The 19,017-nt window shown below is 45.1% G+C and overlaps 1 protein-coding gene across 6 annotated transcripts in view; it reads right to left on the bottom strand.

Moving 5' to 3' along the window:
* Positions 1 to 367: 367 nt before the first annotated feature.
* The window catches only part of LOC118358090 (protein prune homolog 2-like), a 48,307-nt gene continuing 29,657 nt past the window's right edge, over positions 368 to 19,017 (bottom strand). The window contains exons 8-19 of one of the 6 annotated variants that reach the window (XM_035735534.2): positions 14,175 to 18,253; positions 13,715 to 13,765; positions 13,135 to 13,608; positions 10,225 to 10,295; positions 9,616 to 9,819; positions 9,136 to 9,315; positions 8,307 to 8,406; positions 8,057 to 8,188; positions 7,001 to 7,087; positions 3,314 to 3,412; positions 1,926 to 2,013; positions 368 to 782 (exon numbers count right to left, since the gene is read on the bottom strand). In XM_035735534.2, the coding sequence (XP_035591427.1) occupies positions 1,950 to 2,013; positions 3,314 to 3,412; positions 7,001 to 7,087; positions 8,057 to 8,188; positions 8,307 to 8,406; positions 9,136 to 9,315; positions 9,616 to 9,819; positions 10,225 to 10,295; positions 13,135 to 13,608; positions 13,715 to 13,765; positions 14,175 to 18,253 (5,541 nt within the window). In that variant the 3' untranslated portion in view covers positions 368 to 782; positions 1,926 to 1,949. Of the gene's footprint in view, positions 783 to 1,925; positions 2,014 to 2,060; positions 2,116 to 3,313; positions 3,413 to 7,000; positions 7,088 to 8,056; positions 8,189 to 8,306; positions 8,407 to 9,135; positions 9,316 to 9,615; positions 9,820 to 10,224; positions 10,296 to 10,730; positions 11,761 to 13,134; positions 13,609 to 13,714; positions 13,766 to 14,174; positions 18,254 to 19,017 lie in introns of those variants that run through there. The other 5 variants (XM_035735535.2, XM_035735533.2, XM_035735536.2 and 2 more) reach the window with 5 other exon arrangements.

Genomic DNA, 19,017 nt, shown 5'->3' with positions numbered 1-19,017 from the left:
TCTCTGTCTTATCCTTCTTAATGTCGTACTAGATATGTTTTCATTTGGAAAAATAACCCAGGAGTTCTATCAATCTTTTACATTTCCTGGTGATTTCCTGTCTTACCTTCATATTCTGATCGTTTATTTAACAAGGAAAGTAAAACCACAATGTGATTTGTAAATAGGGTGTTGGTATTGATAGTTTTCTTAAATATATTTCATTGACAGATGATAGGTAATAAACTTGCTGCTTGGCGTCACCCTGAGAGAGTTTGTCAAATTAACGTTGTATCGTTGCTGCAGCAAAATCATTTTGAAAAATAAAATGTTTTTTTTTGCCCCCAACTGTATGTCATTAGAAATAACTTAGTGATTGACAGATTGACAGGTTTTAAACAATTTATTACATTTCGAAAGCATGTTTCTTCAAATGAAATCCAATTTCTTTCAAAAACTCTCAATCCCCATTACTTCCCAAAATATATGTCAGTTCCCCTTTAAATACTCATGCTTACTCACTGCCAAAAGTTACAGTTTATGCGTTATATGTTGTTTTGAACACTGCCTGCGAAGAAATCATAACTTGGGGACCTTCTGGGTTCTTGCTTCTGTGCCTCTTTCTTGTGGGGATAGACTAATAATGAATCATACATGGTAGAATAGCCCCCTCTCTTCACCACAGGTGTGTGAAGGCAGGACAATGTGGTCTACTCTAAACCGCAGGATCATACGTCACGGGCCAAAACGGATAGCAGGCACCAAGGAATAATCAAACACCGGAATTCACTCTCTTATCCACTCTGTGAGAAAGAGAGAGGGGGGGAGAGAGAATCTTCGTTAGACTTGGCGGCATGTAGCCTAGCGGTTAATTGTAGTGTGCCAGTAACCGAGAGGTTACCGAGAGGTTACCCGAGCCGACTAAGGTTAAACATCTGTCGTTTGTGCCCTTGAGCAAGGCACTTTACCATAATTGCTCCTGTAAGGCGCTCTGGATAAGAGTGTCTGGTAAATGACTATAGTATGGGCATAGTGTTTTGTGAAAGTGTGAGAATGTTACTCTATGAAGAAAGATTTAGAAATGTCAAGAGGGATATGTCGTCATTGGTTATAAGAGGGAGCTTCAAGGGGATCCGTGTGAGAGAGTCAGAGACTATGCCTTCAAGGAATTCCTCACATGCAAATGATTTAGCTTGTAGCTTGTTCCAGTTGAGCCTTTAGTGTTAGATAACATTGACATTAGGGCTCAAGTCTCGTGAGCTGGCTGAGGGGATACTATATTAGTGCTCTAACCTTAGATGGAAAAAGGCTTAGACCTAAATACATTTACTGTTAATGTATGATACATACAACAGAAATTCTTCGTCCTGTCTTGATCAGTGTCAAAGGTTAAGGGTTAAGGGTTAGTAAAGGATGAGAAACACACCAAGGGGTAAAGCGCACTGTCAGTACGCATGCAGCTAGTTCAGCTCATCCTGGGCTATAAGGGGTTAAGAGGGTTAGGAAGGGAAAAGAGAATGCTAAAAAGATACAGTTGTGCCCGCTGAAAAGTTTTTTGCCACCTGTGCCGGGATGAAGGCGAGTTCCTTGTGGCAGCAAGTACAATTGCATGTTTGTCGAGTAAGTTTGATAAAAGTTGCATTAAATGAATTAATCTTAAAACATTGTTGAGTATTTATTGAATTCACATTGGGATATTAAAACACAACATGTTCCCACACTTAGAAAACACCACCGGTGCAGTTACCCACGCTTTGCGACAACACTGTGCTGCGACCTAACTTTTCAACGCACCGAACTGTAGGCAGGGGTCTACGGTCAGTTGGGGTGGATTATGGGTGAAGGAGTCCCGGAGAGGTCAAACAAGTTGATCATCAAATAGAGAAAAGAAAATACCTCATGCAGAGATCAGAAACAACCAATCACAGGACAGGACACATTCTTACATCTCACACAGACCGTGGGTGAGGTCATCGGATTAAATCAGCCTGGGCGTAGGGGGGAGGGGTGTTAGTGCCAGGAGGTAGGGCCAGTCTGAAAATACATGGGGGGGTAAGGGAACTCAACCAACACAGGCAGACCTTTTGAGTTTACCTCATACATGCAAATGTCTGTATACCCCTCTCCTCTTCGTACCTTAGACAGGAGTAGAGAAAGGCATGAGGGGTACAGTTAGTGAGTGGACACAACACAGAGGATTCATCCTCCCTCCCAACCAATCACTATGGCTCGGTTTCCCTCAACTCAGCACAGGAACATCCACAGGGTTATTATGTCTCAGCTCTGTTCTGTCTTTCACATGTCTCCAATGACATAGTGTCCAGGTTACAGTGGATACAGCAGGTCTCCTTTGACTCTCTACACGTCAATGAGAAATCATCCAAAGGCCTTTGTAGTCTATACATGCATTCTTGTTGCTCTCAGCCAATCATTTCCTTCCATCGGTCTGACTATTTTTAATGAAGCTTTATTTAACCATTTGAGTGTAAAGGGATGCTTCGGGGATTTATCTACTTCCTCAGAGTCAGATGAACTGATGGATACCATTTTTATGTCTCTGCATCCAGCATGAAGGAAGTTAGAGGTAGCTTTGTGAGCCTGTGCTAACTAGTGTTAGCGCAATGACTGGAGGTCTATGGTATATACTAGTTAGCAACTTCCTTCAAACTGGGCACAGAAGTATAAAAATGGCATCCACCAGTCCATATGACTCTGGGAAATTAGATAATGTGCTTAATTTCCAAAATACTGAAATATTCCTTTAAGGACAAATTCTTAGTTACAATGACAACATGGCAAGTTGACCTAAAACAGGGATAAGCAAATTGGAAGACGATGTCATGCTGGATTTAGTTATTTTCCTTTTAAATCAGCATCTGTCCCCTGGCATGGGCCGGAGTTGGCTATCCATGATCTGGAATGAATGTCCCCTCAGTCTATCCCCCTCAATAACAGCCAGTAGTGCAACATTTTACAGTAATTTTATGGTTCCCCCCAAAAAGGCCCACACCACACTATTATGCTCCTCATACCACCTTTTAACAGCGACAATGTTTTGTACCTGTGTGGATCTAAACATTGTCACTTTTTTAAATGTTGTATTACAGAATGTCAGTGTGATCTTATGCACATGCAATGTGTCAAGTGCTGTAAAGTTCAAGCCCCAAATTGGCTACTTTGTAAGATACTTTTTACAGAAATCTAGTTGTCTGATCATACTGTTTCCAAAACTAAAGTGGTGGAACTCCATTCCACTCTCGTTCCATGTGTGTGTGTGTGTGTGTGTGAGTTGTTACTTTATCTTTATGCTCACAATATCTTCACACTCACTCACTTGATAATGCTCTCAGGGATGTGCACATACTCCATTGGAATTAGCTGTCGTAGCTCCGCCAGGCTGTTCACATACTTTATCTTACTGCTGAACTTAGAACTGCAGAGAGAGACCGAGAGACAGAGAGAGACAGAGAGAGAGAAGTTGTGAGAAAGGTGGAGAGGTGGCAGAGAATGGAGGTGGGGGGGTGGGGGCAAAAACAAAGGCATGATAGAACACTTAAGTTAAAGCTGACAGGTTGATCAAATGCATTATTACTTATTATACAGTGCATTTGGAATGTATTCAGACCCCTTGAACTCCACATGTTACGTTACAGCCTTATTCTAAAATTGATTAAATGTTTTTTTCTTCTCGTCAATCTACACATAATGACAAAGCGAAAACAGTTTTATAGACAAAAAATAGAAATACTTTATTTTGAAGAATTCAGATCCTTTGCTATGGGACTCGAAATTGAGCTAAGGTGGATCCTGTTTCCAAATGACCACACTTGAGGATACCAAAACATTTCTGCAGCATTGAAGGTCCCCAAGAACACAGTGGCCTATATCATTCTTAAATGGAAGAAGTTTGGAACCACCAAGACTTCCTAGAGCTGGCCGCCCGGCCAAACTAAGCAATCGTTGGCAGAAGGGCCTTGGTCAGGGAGGTGACCAAGAACCCAATGGTCACTCTGACAGAGCTCCAGAGTTCCTCTGTGGAGATGGGAGAACCTTCCATAAGGACAAACATCTCTGCAGCACTCCACCAATCAGGGCTTTATGGAAAAGTGGCCAGACAAATCAAATCTTATTAGTTACATGCGCCAAATACAACAGGTACCGTACAACAATACCTTACAGTGAAATGCTTACTTATGAACCCCCAACCAACAATGCAGTTTCAAAAAATACGGACAAGAATAAGACATAAAAGTAACAAGTAATTAAAGAGCAGCAGTAATAGAAAGAATACATACAGGGGGGAACCGGTACAGAGTCAATGTGCGGGGGGGGGGGCAACAGTTAGTTGAGGTAGTATGTACAGGTAGAATTATTGAAGTGACTATGCATAGATGACAACAACAGAGAGTAGCAGCGGTGTAAAGAGGGGGAGGGGGGGGCAATGATAATAGTCTGGGTAGCCATTTGATTAGATGTTCAGGAGTCTCATGGCTTGGGGGTAGAAGCTGTTTAGAAGCCTCTTGGACCTAGACTTGGTGATCCGGTACCGCTTGCAGTTGTTGACCTGTTTAATTAAAGGTCTTACTCACATCGGCTGCGGAGAGAGTGATCACACAGTCGTCCGGAACAGCTGGTGCTCTCATGCATGTTTCAGTGCTATTAGCCTCTAAGCGAGCATAGAAGCAGTTTAGCCTGTCTGGTAGGCTTGTATCACTAGGCAGCTCTCAGCTGTGCTTCACTTTGTAGTCTGTAATGGTTTGCAAGCCCGGTCACATCTGACGAGCGTCAGAGCCGGTGTAGTATGATTTGATCTTAGTCCTGTATTGACGCTTTGCCTGTTTGATGATTCATCACAGGGCATAACGGGATTTTTTAGAAGCTTCCAGGTTAGAGTCTCGCTCCGTGAAAGCGGCAGCTCTAGCCTTTAGCTCAGTGCGAATGCTGCCTGTAATCCATGGCTTCTGGTTGGGGTATGTACATACAGTTACTGTGGAGACGACGTCAACGATGCACTTATTGATGAAGCCAATGACTGATGTGGTGTACTCCTCAATGCCATCAGAGGAATCCCGGAACATATTCCAGTCTGTGCTAGCAAAACAGTCCTGTAGCTTAGCATCTGCTTCATTTGACCACTTTTTTATTGATCTAGTTACTGGTGCTTCCTGCTTTAATTTTTGCTTGTAAACAGGAATCAGGAGGATAGAATTATGGTCAGATTTGCCAAATGGTTGGCGAGGGAGAGTTTTGTATGTGTTTCTGTGTGTGGAGTATAGTTGGTCCAAAGTTTTTTCCCTCTGGTTGCACATTTAACATCCTGATAGAAATTTGGTAAAACGGATACAAATTTCCCTGCATTAAAGTCCCCGGCTACTAGGAGCGCCACCTCTGGGTGAGTGTTTTCTTGTTTGCTTATGGCGGAATACAGCTCATTCAATGCTGTCTTAGTGCCAGCCTCTGACTGCGGTGGTATGTAAACAGCTACAAAAAATACAGATGAAAACTCTAGGTAGGTAGTGTGGTCTACAGCTTATCATGAGATACTCTACCTCAGGCGAGCAATAGCTTGAGACTTCCTTAGATATCAGGCACCAGCTGTTATTTACAAAAATACATAGTCCGCTGCCCCCTTGTCTTACCAGGAGCCTCTGTCCTACCATGCCGGTATAGCGTGTAACCAGCCAGCTGTACGTTGATAGTGTCGTCATTCAGCCACGACTCCTTGAAGCATAAGATGTTACTGTTTTTAATGTCCCGTTGGTAGTTTAACCTTCCGCATAGCTCGTTGATTTTATTCTCCAAAGATTACACGTTTGCTAGTAGAATGGAGGGAAGTGGGGGTGTAGTTGATCGCCTACAAATTCTCAGAAGGCAACCCACCCTTTGGCCCCTTTTTCTCCGCCTCCTCTTCACGCAAATTGCAGGGATCTGGGCCTGTTCCCGAGAAAGTAGTATATCGTTCGCGTCAGGGTTGTCAGACTCGTTAAAGGAAAAAAGGATACTGCCAGTCTGTGGTGAGTAATCGCAGTCCTGATGTCTAGAAGTTATTTTTGGTCATAAGAGACGGTAGAGGCAACATTATGTACAAAATAAGTTTAAAAGAGCAAGTTACAAACAACGCAAATAAACAAACAAAGAAATCACAATAGTTTGGGGACACGTAAAACGTCTGCTTTCCACCTCTACTATAAGCCATCTAATATAAGCCACTCCTCAGTAAAAGGCACATGACAGCCTGCTTGGAGTTTGCCAAAAGGCACCTAAAGGACTCTGACTATGAGAAACAAGATTCTCTGGTCTGATGAAACCAAGATAGAACTCTTTGGCCTGAATGCCATGCATAACGTCTGGAGAAAACCAGGCACCATCCCTACAGTGAAGCATGGTGGTGGCAGCTTCATGCTGTGGGGTTGTTTTTCAGCGGCAGGGACTGGGAGACTAGTCAGGATCGAGGGAAAGATGAACGGAGCAAAGTACAGAGAGATCCTTAGGTGATCAAATACTTATGTCATGCAATAAAATGCAAATTAATTACTTACAAATCATACAATGTGATTTTCTGGATTTTGATAAAAATTACAATTATGATAAAAATTGCAGACCTCTACATGCTTTGTAAGTAGGAAAACCTGCAAAATCGTCAGTGTATCAAATACTTGTTCTCCCCACTGTATAAGTTACCACACCCGGTCTCAGGGATGGTTAACTCTGGAAATTCCTTCGCTCTCTACAGAGTTATGTAAATCAGCTTTTAGTTTTTTTACACTGTATTTGTGGAACAATCTTCAAAATGCTCTTAAATTAGATGTCTGTGCCTCTAGGGCAATTCAGATTCCTAATTGAGGACCTTATTACTCATGAATGTGTTTTATATCTGTTTGCATTTCATATTCAATGTTTGGTATTTTGCTAAATTTTCCATAAATTCAGGGCTCTTCTGTAAAAGAGACATTGGTCTAAGTATGACTCCCTGGTTAAATAAAATACAAATAAATGTGTGAGAAAGTATGGGTATCTCCACCTTATGAAGGGTCTGATGATTCCCAACACTGTTCGGATAAACCAAGACGGATGGACAATGATAAAGGATTTCAGATTCTTCCTGAGCCTGACATGAGACATGAAAACAAAAGAAAACAAGAGTTAGTGAGAATTAAAGCATGAGTCTGTATGTACTGTGTGCATGTGTGTGTATGTGCATTTTTGGTTTTACTATCCTTGTGGGGACCAGAAGTCCTCACAAGGATAGTAAAACATGGATACATTTTGCCAGTTCCCACAAGGAAAAAAGGCTATTTTAGGTGTTAGGTTTAGAATTCTGGATTCGGGTTAGGTTTCGAGGATTTACCCAAAATCCAGAAACTCCTTAGTGATTCCATACAATGAAACAACTGCTGCGGCTTTGGTGGCAAGATGGCGGCGACCATCTGAAGCTTAATTTGTCAAAATTCTTCTTCTGAATTCTCAAATAAATACGGTTCGACGACATCGGCACCCCAGTAGTTTTCTTCATCGCAAGTATTTCATCGTCAGACATACAGTATTTGTAAGTTGTTGCTTACTTTGTATAACTAATGTGTAATGCTGTCTTCACTTCTCCTCCGAATAAAACGTGCATCTGCGCACACGCACAGTTGTTACCCATCTCCACTGCTGTGGCAGTTGGCTACATAAAATAATTATATCAAATAATCGCAAATGTTTTAGGTGGAAAAGTACACATTTCCTAACTCCAAACTGATAGTACTTTCACCAAAAATAGCTCTTTCGGCCGTAAATTTTCAGTAAAACAATGAATTTGTCCAAACTTCCCAGATTTCTGAATCATGGATTCACTGGCAACGGAGCATAGTGAGGCCTGCATCCAGCAACGTCACAAGTCACGTGACCCGTTTTTGCAGCTGTTTCAGAACAGCACTACAGGGACAGGAAGTGGGAGAGGGCTAACGCAGCAGTAGTTTCAATGTATGGAATTACTTGGGAGTTTCTGGATTTTAGGTCAACTTCTTTAAGGTTAGGATTAGGGAAAATAGGATTTTGGTCCCAAGAAGGATAGTGTGTGTGTGTGACTTGTTACCTCCTGTCAATCATATGGTAGCACTTCTTCATCCAACCTATTCCAGGCATCCTCCTGCGGGGTGTGGCTCCATTCAGATACACAATCATGTAGTCTTCAGCAACCATGAGCTCCAGAGTGCTGATCACATACCTGAACACACACACACACAATATTGTTGAGTGAGTTTTGATACATGATGATACAATACATGCGTGATACATGCTATGCTTATGGATCTACTGACTTGATCACAATCAATAGCACTTACAGGAAGAGGTTCTCCATGACGTAATGATAATCATCACAGTTACTGTCCGGTAGGAAGCACGCTGCAAACACGATGATGGCATTCAGGTCACCATAGTAACCTGAGGAGGAGAAGGAGACAGGGGGCTCATCAAGAGGAGGTGTCTACTGAATAATCACAGGAGATTCAATGCAAAAGTGTGTATGTGTGTCAGGGTTGGGGTCAATTCAAATTGAAGTCACTCAATTCAGGAAGTGATTTGAATAAAAAATGCAAACATTCAAAAACTTAATAGCTTTGGGAAATTGGGAAATCATTGAAAATGGATGCCATTTTAATTTTTTATTTTTTTTACCCCTTTCACTCCCCAGTTACAGTCTTGTCTCATAGCTGCAACTCCCGTACGGACTCGGGAGAGGTGAAGGTTGAGAGCAGTGCGTCCTCCGAATCACAACCCAACCAAGCCGCACTGCTTCTTGACACAATGCCCATTTAACCCGGAAGCCAGCTGCACCAATGTGTCGGAGGAAACACCGTACACCTGGCTACAGTGTCAGCGTGCACTGCACCCGGCCCGCCACAGGAGTCGCTAGTGCACAATGGGACAAGGACATCCCTGCCGACCAAACCCTCCCCTAACCCGGACGACGCTGGGCCAATTGTGGGTCTCCCGGTCGCGGCCGACTGTGACAGAGCCTGGACCCGAACCCAGGATCTCTAGTGGCACAGCCTTAGACCACTGCGCCACTCGGGAGGCCATGGATGCAATTTTCAATGGCATTTCTGTTTATTTCCTCAATTGACTGACTTCAATACGACTTGGAGTGTGTGTGTGTGTGTGTGTGTGTACCTCCATGAGAGATGACTCTTTGGTAAGACTCAATACACTTCATGTCGATGCGGTGCTCCTGCTCCCCAATGACGACTGTCCTCCACAGTTTGGCGTCCTGTCGCTCCTCCTCTGCACTGTATTCTGGGATAGCCTCGCTAGGCTCCCTGTCTGCCTCCTGATTGGACCCCTGGGGGTCACCTGTTGGTGAAATCATTCTATAGCTAATGGCCTAACTCGCACACATCGTGATGAAGCATAAGAATACAGCTAGAAGAGTCTTCATAAAAACAAATTGCAAACACACCTTGCTTGACATGTATGGATGAGTGTATGTGAGTCTTTCTCTATTGTTTGTTTTTATTTACAAACAAATGACTGAAAGTGTCTTTTCACATATTGAATTGTGTCCAACACATTTTCTTGAACACGTTTTGATTCCTCCTTTGAGTAGAGCCTGTGGTTGTTTAAGTCTCTCTGTCTGTATCATGTGTGTCTTACCTATTCCGTTGAACTCCAGGGAGTCGGCCTCGTCAGGTGTGTCCAGCTCGTCCACGTTGATGTCCAGATCGTCGCCCGTATCCAAGGCGTCGTCAGAGAGGAGGGATCCCTCGCTGCGGTCCAGAGACACGTTCATGGGCGGAGCCACCAGCTTCTTCCTGGGTGGGATACTGGCCCCATTCAGCTCCAGAGAGGAAGGGGGATCTAAGGAAAATGTTCACGATGTGTTAGGGATATGACTCTCTGTATACAAATTAATATTTCCTCATAAGTTCTTGAATTCATGATCAGTAAACGGTGATACAAACCCAATTGACATCATTAAAATAAATAGCATTAGTGGAGAGAAGAGCCATATCTTTAGAGACAGTGATACACTACAATGACTAGGAGATGAGATACGACCTCTTATTTGAGTGTAAATCTATATACCACAAATTGGTAGCAGGATACTAGTGGCGTTGGTTGTAGCATAGATAACTCATGTCCCACTCGCTCCATTGGTCAAGAGAAAGTATTTCGACCCACAGATCAATGACAACAGTGACTCTGCACAGATGCACTTTTTTTTTCTTGTGTGTGTCGAAAAAGGGCGTGCGTGTGCATCACCTGGTCTGTTTTCCAACCCATCTGTGTGGTCTTTATTTGAGGCCATCATCCCAGGATCGTCTGAAGCAGGCCTACCCCAAACACACACAAGCATCCAGTCATGACTAAAACAACCATGGTCTCTTCTCAATTGAGGAATTAAAAAAAAAAAACTTTCAAGAAAATGAGTTTGACACAATTCAATAGATGAACACACACTTCTAATAATTTGTTTGTGAATACTTTACCACGAAGCATCACTAAATGCACGTGGACCAGGGACAATACAACCTATTTTTATTTGCCTCCAAGCCGCACCCCCAGACCCTGATTAGCATAACTCCCATTAACAATGGGGAGTTAGACAAAGACTCACACGCACTCACGCATGCACACACTTTCCAACACACCCAGCTTTCCCAACAATGGGACGAAAATATACTAACAACTAACCAATTGCTTCTAATCTAAAGAGAGTTGTTGTTGTTGGTGCCATTCTCTCCAACAAAGATGCTCTACAAACTCACCTCTTCCCAGACAACCAGGTGATCTCGGTGCTGCTCTCCTGTCAACTGGGATGCCACACACTTTTCTCTCTCTTCCCCAACTCTTGTTGTTTAAAAAAAATCTTTCACACTTTGCTTCTCTTTCTGGCTGTTCTGATTATTTTCTTTCTCTTTCAGCATAAGGGGCTCGGTCCCTCATTCGCCATATTGGAGTCATGTGACCTCCCTCTGAATCTTAATGAGAGCTGATCAGCTATCACAGAGTGTAGAGCATGTCAAAAATCAACACAAATTAAGTATAAAATATATTCAGCTATGTTTAGTTACATTTGCCCACTACTCGTTCTAAAATTAGACTCCATGTCGGCCTTCAAAAAAACCCAGTTAAAAAACAAGATTGTCACTACAAAAACTTAATTGTCAAAAATACATTGGATGTATTTAGAAGTTAGTTTCCCTCCTTTCTCATAAACAGTACAGCAAACAGAACTCAATCACAATTATTCAACACACACACAAATAGGGGGAGGGGTCATATTTATCCCCCGGTAACCAAAGAGGGGAGGAGTCATTACAATTACAAAGAGGTTGTGTGACAAGGCAAGACAAACATCCACAACCCACTGGGCACACACCGGTTGAATCAACGTTGAATCAACGTTAAATTTACATCTGTGCCCAGTGGGAATGCAACTGGGGCAGAGAAAAAAAACACACACAGACACACACACACCAAAAAACAGAGTAAACACTTCATAACAGAGCAACCTAAAGTTCCTCTCACTGAAACTGCTCTCCATTGGAAACACTGCCTATTCAAGGAAATGTACATCTGAACATAGAATGTAGGCTACATTTTACACATAGCATATTGGAATTTGCATGTGTAGATGCAAAGTGTGTAGACATAATACATACTCTGTAGTATGAAATGACATGAAGCCCATTCTGGAGCATAGATTGGAATGGAGCCAACTCCATTGCTTGGGAGCGCATCCACATTAATGGGACAGTTGCCAAGCAACAGAGTTCAGGACTTCCTAATAAGTGGCCCATCCCACAGAGGAATTTGTGTGAGAGAGAGAGAGAGAGAGAGAGAGAGAGAGAGAGAGAGAGAGAGACAGAGAGAGAGAGTGTGTTTGAGTGAAGTACACACACATGCAGTTGAATACTTTGGCAAGCTGGTTCCACAGTGAAACCTTGAGATGCAAATAACCCCCCCAAAATGTTTTAAGGAAATAGAAATGCTTGGAGGTCCTTTTGAAATATAATTCAATTAAAAGCATGTGTGGATCAAGACAAACGGATCTGAATAAACACACATAGGGCTGGTTTCCTGGACACAGATTAAGCCACATTCTATACTAAAAAGCAATGGAAATTCAACATTTCAATTGTGATGTTGTGAGTAAGTAATAATTTTTGAGTAATAATTCTGGAATAACCAGTCTGTATATTCAAATATGATGCCCTGGGCTACACTAAACAGTGAGCTGCTTCTATCACTCACAACACACACACACACACACACACACACATTATGCAATGGGAATCAAATAGATTAAACTGATCTATTACTGATCCTGCATCATGGAAAACCAATAAAACACCAACATGTCAATTTGGGGCGCTGACACAGTCTCAAAAACACATACATGTAAACACAGTAGGGGGAATTGCCAGGGACCTCGCGATACTTAGGTGCCGATACGATACGTACTGCGATTCTCACGATTCTATATGTATTGCAATTTGATACCGTGATTTTGTTGCGATTCAATGTTCCAAACATATTGGTCACCATATGTCTGCTGCAAAGGGACAAGATAGCATGAGAAAACCAGTTTTAATCAGTCATGGAAATAAAAGTACTGAAAACAAATTGGCTCCCTTTTTAAAAAGAAAATGGAGAACAAGCTATGAAGGAAAAATACTGGAGTTTTGGTGCAGGTACAGCCAACTAGCGTAAAAAATAATATTGGTATATTTTCAAAACAATGCGATATATCGTAAACAATTATATCCCGATATGTAAATGTGTGCAAAGACATTTTTTTTTACCCCATCATTGCCAACACAGTCCCAAACATACACCTTGACTCAGGACTCCAACCACACACGATCACACTGTTGCCCTATAGGTTCAGTATGGACCTGTACTGCACTCCTGTGGTAATACACAATACCGCAGCTCAATGTCTCCAGTCTATTCTAATCTAGTCAATAATCTTAGTCAATAAAATGATGAATTAGATACTGAATACTTGAGAGATTCTCAAAAGACAACATCATATTTGAACTCAGATCTGTTCAAATTTTGGAATTGTAAGAACCTGGTCCTAGATATGTTTGTACTCCTATGGTCATTTTCATGCCAACCAAGACGGAACAAACAGATCTAAGAGAAGGCTAGTAAATAACTTACCTGGAGAGTAGAACGTGGGAATAGTCATCAGGAACATAATGGGTCTGCTCTTCAGTCTCATAACGGGTATGGTGTTCAAGAAGATACTTAGCGTTGCCCGTGGGGTCATGTGGTTCTTCAGGAGTTCTGGAGTGGTCTTGACCTTCAGCCTCCCACTGGGCCTGGCCTTCACTGTCATAATGGCTACAGTCATCAGACCGGCCTTGGCCATTGCCTTCAGTATGGTAGTAGTAGGAATTAGTAGTATGTCCTTTGGCCTCATAGTGTTGGCTGAGGAGATCATCTCTCGCCTCTTCAGCACAGTCACAGGTTTGGTAGGAGGCATGGTCTTCAGTCTGTTCAGTGTGGTGGTCAGTGTGTCCGTATCCATACTGGGTGGAACTGTCGTTGGATTGGTCCTGGCTCGCTTTCCACTGGTGAGGAACCCCCTCGCTGGCTCGCTGGTTCCAAGACTGGGATGCAACATCTTCAAGTCTGACAAAAACATATCAAACATGTAATAATCACTGACTATCAGTCATTCTCATGTCCACTAAAGAGTGAAAAATACTGGTTAGAAATCACAGATTCTCACACACACCTTGTGTGAGACAGAGGGGAGCTGGCTCCATTGGCTGTGGTGGGGATACAGCTGTAATGAGGCAGGTAATGCATATTTAATGAGGCGTAAACAGATTTCTAAACACACCCAGGGCTGAGATCAAAGTCTGGCGCAACACCACACACACACACACACACTGATCCCTTGTTTCATCTTCAAAAGCTCTGATCATGTCGAAGAAGGGTGTGAGGCAACACGGGTGCAGTATCCACTCTCTTTCCCCCTCTACCCACCCCATTATTCTCTCACATAGTACACACCGTCTCACTCTCCTGAGAGCTTTTAACTCTGCTTGCACGGTCTGTGCTACTTTACAAATACCCAGCAGCTGTTTAGAGACCCGTACACACTCAGAAACCCATAGAAAAGGAAGGATAGCCTAAGGGCAAACACAAGGAAGCATAATATACACAATATATACTTTATAGATATTACTTACCCCAGGTAGGATGAGTCCGTTTCTTCAAAATCATCTCCACCACCTCCCATTTTATGATCGACTAACAGGTCTTCAAGGCCCTGTGAAGGTCTTCGGGGTTGATTTCTCATTGGTTGCTCAGCTGCAAAGTCAACCTGATTCTGCGAGAACCTTTCCATCATTGACTGTGCTGTCAGTCTATCACCATCCTCTGAGAAATGACCTCCACTCAGGTGCTCACTATTCTCCAGTAGCTCAGCGGTAGATCCAGGGTTTGGTGCATGGGCGTGGCTGTGTATCACCTCACATACTCCTTTCTCCATCTCCTCACCTGTGTCCCAACTGGGAGGGTCCATGCCAAACTCCTCCTCCTCCTTGTCCATGAGGTCGCCTGAGAACGGAAGCCCCACCTCTTGGACAGGAGAGGGACCACCTGATAGGTTCTCGGGAGTGCCCATCAATGAGCTGTCCCCCAATGGGGATTGTGAGCTGTCTGTGAGGGGGAGGGGAGACTGGGGGATGGCGTGATGCCGCTGCTGGTCGCCTTGTTCCCTCGGCAGAGAGCCCCAGCCCTGGCTCCGTTGAGAGGGAGATGGGGGGGCGGAGGGGGAGAGCCCGCCCTCGTCCGAGTCCTCCAGAGAGATCTGAGAGTGGACGTAGACCTCCTCCCTGGCTTTGAGGAAGTGTTGTTCTGCTGGGTATCTCAGGGAGGCGCTGCTGCTTTTTACGACTCTGGCATTCGTCTGGCCATCATAGCTGTCGTCATCCAAGTCCGAACTACCGAGGTCCGCTACTCTCATCTCTGACTGGTGGAGGCTTGGCCGATTGGTATCCGATTGGCCGCAACCGCTTATCTCTGTGGTTACTTGGATTTGAGGGCTAACAAGATAAGAGGCGGCTGTTTCGGAGTACCTTTGGTTGGTTGTGTGCGAGCTTTGACAGAAGCCAATCCCATTTGCGTTGGCTTGGGTAGAGTGGTCTTCATCTGTGGGAATAGGCGAAATAGGATTGTCACCTGCGTCTGAGCAGAATGGGCTGTGGATATCTATGTTTGTTCGATCACGCCTATTTAGCTCATTTTTGTCTTGATGTCTGTGAGTGGCTGTCCCGGATTGGAGTAAAGTAGCCGCATAAGAGAGCATGCTATATGTCTCTAAGGATCTAGACCCCTTCCTGCTGCCAATATCAGTGTCTCTGGTTACATTCCTCTCTCTATAATCATCCTCGCTCTCTCTATCACTCTCTCTGACTGTCCCTGACACGATGATGTAGTCCATCTCCAGGCCTGATGAGGATTCGCCATCTGAGTTGGACCTGACATCCTCGCTGCTCCCGGGAGGAAAGCTATCTGGGCTGGGCTTGAGCTTGTCTTTTTCCCCTGAGCTGGAGCTCAGTGACATAGGAACACTATGGATGCTATCTTCCATATGATGAGGTCCCCCATCTGGATAGATTACCTTAGTAGTCCATTGGAGGGATGATGCGCCATTTGGTGGTGATTCAGAATCACCGGCTTTTAAAACAGGGGTTGAGAGATGGTCCCAACTGTCAAGCTTTGGGGATGCAGAGGGCTGAGTCTGGGTTGTGTCTGGGTCTTTCCATGTCTGGTCAAAGTTTAACTCAGTGACGGGCTCCTCCCCATGACTCAGAGGTAAGGCGTCATCCTCTGTGGGGGAGGAGCCATCATCCACCAGCACAAATGGGGAATGGCTACTCAGGTCCTCTGTCCAATCGGGGCCCTCAGATGCCTCAGATCCCTGCCCTCTGTTGTCATACTCGCTCTTCACAGAGGGCCCCCCTGGAACTGGAAGCATCCCATTTCTGGTCCCGTGGCCCAGTCCAGAGGTTCCGTCGAACAGGAACACCTGTCTGCCAGTGGAAGTCAACTGTTCAATGCCTGTCGTTGTTGACCCGCTACAATCACTGTTGCCTTTCACGATGGACGGCTGATGTTCAGTGGTGCTGCCACTTGATTCTGGCTTTAGCACTGCTATAAAAGGGCTGGACTGACCTTGGATCAGCTCAGTCGTGTCTGCTCTAGGGCTGGCCTGGAGATCAGGGGAGGAGGGCTGACTCCAGATGCCTCCTCCTCCTACGTTATCATACTCAGAGGTAGACATCACCATGTTTGGGACGGGGATGAGCATGTCCCCCGACATTTGATCCTGTGTAATTTGATTCTCTGTCATCATGTGATCATCATGCCCTGATCGGGGACATATTTTTCCCTCGTCTCCATTGATGACTATTTGAACTCTCTGGGCCTGCCTCCTTACATTCTCTTGCAGTTGTGAGGCTTCTTCAGAATATCTTCCCTTCCCCTCATGTTGCCTTAGGTCTGTCCCAGGCTCCGCCTCCCAGGGCTCCATGCCAGCAAGCTCCTCCCTCCCAGTCCCAGCGACCTCCGGACTGGTTGCCATGGAAGCACTGTCTTCCTGTATGGTGGTGTTCCACATGTCCATCCCCTCACTAGACACACCCAGTGGACTCTCCAAGGATGTTCCCAGCACAGGGAGCCCGCAGGAGTCCGACCGCTCGGATAGATCGGCCATGTCTGGGGTAGTGAGTGTGGATTGGCTGTCTTCGTGGATTGTCATGTTCCATAGGTCCAGAGACTCTGGGTAGGACGGGGTCGTGACACTGGTGGCGCTGGTCGCACTGTCCGATTTGAGAAATCCCTTCTGGGCTGAGTAGGTCCAGAAGTCCAGCTCTGTGGCCTTCCTGACTAGACCATCCTCTTCTTCCTTCGAGGTCTCTGGTGTGAGAGGGGCCAGAGATGCTCGCTTTTTTCCTACCACAGAAGAGCGTGCACGTGATGTGACTTTGAGGAGCTTCCCTTCTCCGTTCTCTTCGTCCGGAGGAGTGAGCTGCAGATCGTCCAGTGTCACCGGCTGCCATGGTTCTGTGAAACCTGAGTCAGGGTTCCAGGTGTCGTAGGGTTCTATGTACTCATTCACAAGAGTGAGCTGTCTCTCCACTGGTTTGGAATAGACATCCTTCTCTTCTCGCAGCTTAGTGTTTTCCACATCTCCTTCTTCTCTTCCACCTCCGCTGCCCTCGTCCTCTCTCAGTCCCTCCAGATCAATGTCAGGACAATCTGTGCAGACATACCCAGCCTCTGTCAGGCTCCACGTGTTTACGTCATCCGAGGTGGAGCCTTTCGTATCCAAGGCAAAGTCATCCCAGGCCTCTGACGAGGATACGCTCTCTTTGTGCTGCAGCCCGTTGATTCTCTCAGCGACGTCCTCTGGAAAGAAGCGGACCTCTGTGCCACTGTGAGTGCTGCTACCCACAAGGCTGTTGACAGGAGTGGGAGGGACCCTGTTCATGCTCTGGTCCATCAGAGCTCCTCCCCCAATCAAGTCGTTTCCTACCAATCCTCCATGCCCAGCTGACGAATCAGGGGTGTAGAAATCCACCATGCTCAGCTCATCAAACTCAGACAGGCTGGAGCTGCCATGGCCTCCTGTACCTCGAGAGGAGTGCAGCACTGCATCTTCTGCAGGTGTAGACGAGTTACTGCAGTGCAGTGGGTCAAAGCTGAACAGCTCAAGGTTTTCGCCGCTCCTGTTCCTGCTTGAGTGTCTCCTCTCATGCGGGATGGGGGACAGAGAGGGGAACCCGAGCGCCGGGTTTAGGAGGAAACCCCCGGCCATCGCCTCGGCTACCGGGCTGTCATCACTTAGGAACACGGAGCTCTCCTTGGAGGAGCGGCTGCTGCGGATGGTTGCCAGGCCGCTGTCCGGGCTCACCAGGTCAGCACCCACATCACCAGGCATCGCCACGGCAATGGGGCCCTCTGGCCTCTCCACGTCAGAGCCGTACATGTCGGTGAAGCCTGAGGAGCCCTGAGACAGTGGGGCGCTGCCCGCCACGCCCTCCGTGGAGGAGGTCCTGCTAGTGGGGGCGCAGGCTAACAAGCAGCACCGGCGCTCCATGAACTCCTTGAGGAGCTCCATGACCAGGGGTCCCAGACCTCGAGGTGAGTCTGCCAGGGTCTTGTGGTGGTAGAGCTGCAGGGACCCTTGGGAGCCCTGGGGACAGTCCACAGGCTCCAGCCTAAGAGAGGAGCTCACTGACTCCTCCAGCTCACAGCAGATCTGGAACAGAACCGGAACAAGTGGAATGACAGCATGGTATAAAAAAATGCTTTGGCATAACCAAGGACAAAATTAAATCTGTTCCATTTTGATGTTATTTCAACAAAAATGTTCAATACAAGTGATTCACTTTTTCACTTTGGCAGTGTATCTGTATACTAGGTGATTGGTGTGCATATCTCTCTATTAAGTTATGTTTGCGTTAGTCTCTCTGGTAGGTAATGTGTGTATACAGAGCCATCAGAAAGTATTCATGCCCCTTGACTTATTCCACATTCTGTTGTGTTACAGCTTGAATTCAAAACAGATTCAAAAAGTCATCCTCACCCATCTACACACAATACCCTGAAATGACAAAGTGAAAACATTGTTTTGTTATGTTAGAAAATGAAATACAGATATATCTCAATTACATAAGTCTTCACATAAGTCTGAACACAAACTTTGTAGAAGCACCTTTGGCAGTGATTACAGTTGAGCCATCTTGGTCTATCAGCTTTGCACATCTGGATTTGGGGATTCTCTCCCGTTCTTCCTTGCAGATTTTCTCAAGCTCTGTTAAGTTAGATGAGGAGCGGCGGTGAACAGCAATCTTCAAGTCTATCTACAGATTTTCAATGGGATTCAAATCTGGGCTTTGGCTGGGCCACTCAAGGACATTCCCATTGTTGTTTAGAAACCATTACAACATTGCTTTGGCTGTATGCTTGGGGTCATTGTCCTGTTGGAACGTAAATCTTCGTCCCAGTCTAAGGTTGTTTGCA

This window comes from Oncorhynchus keta, chromosome 25 (genome assembly GCF_023373465.1).
Source record: "Oncorhynchus keta strain PuntledgeMale-10-30-2019 chromosome 25, Oket_V2, whole genome shotgun sequence".
NCBI lineage: Eukaryota > Metazoa > Chordata > Actinopteri > Salmoniformes > Salmonidae > Oncorhynchus > Oncorhynchus keta.
The sequence above is the reverse complement of the archived record's forward strand: the minus strand, read 5'-3'. Positions and strand labels throughout refer to the sequence as shown.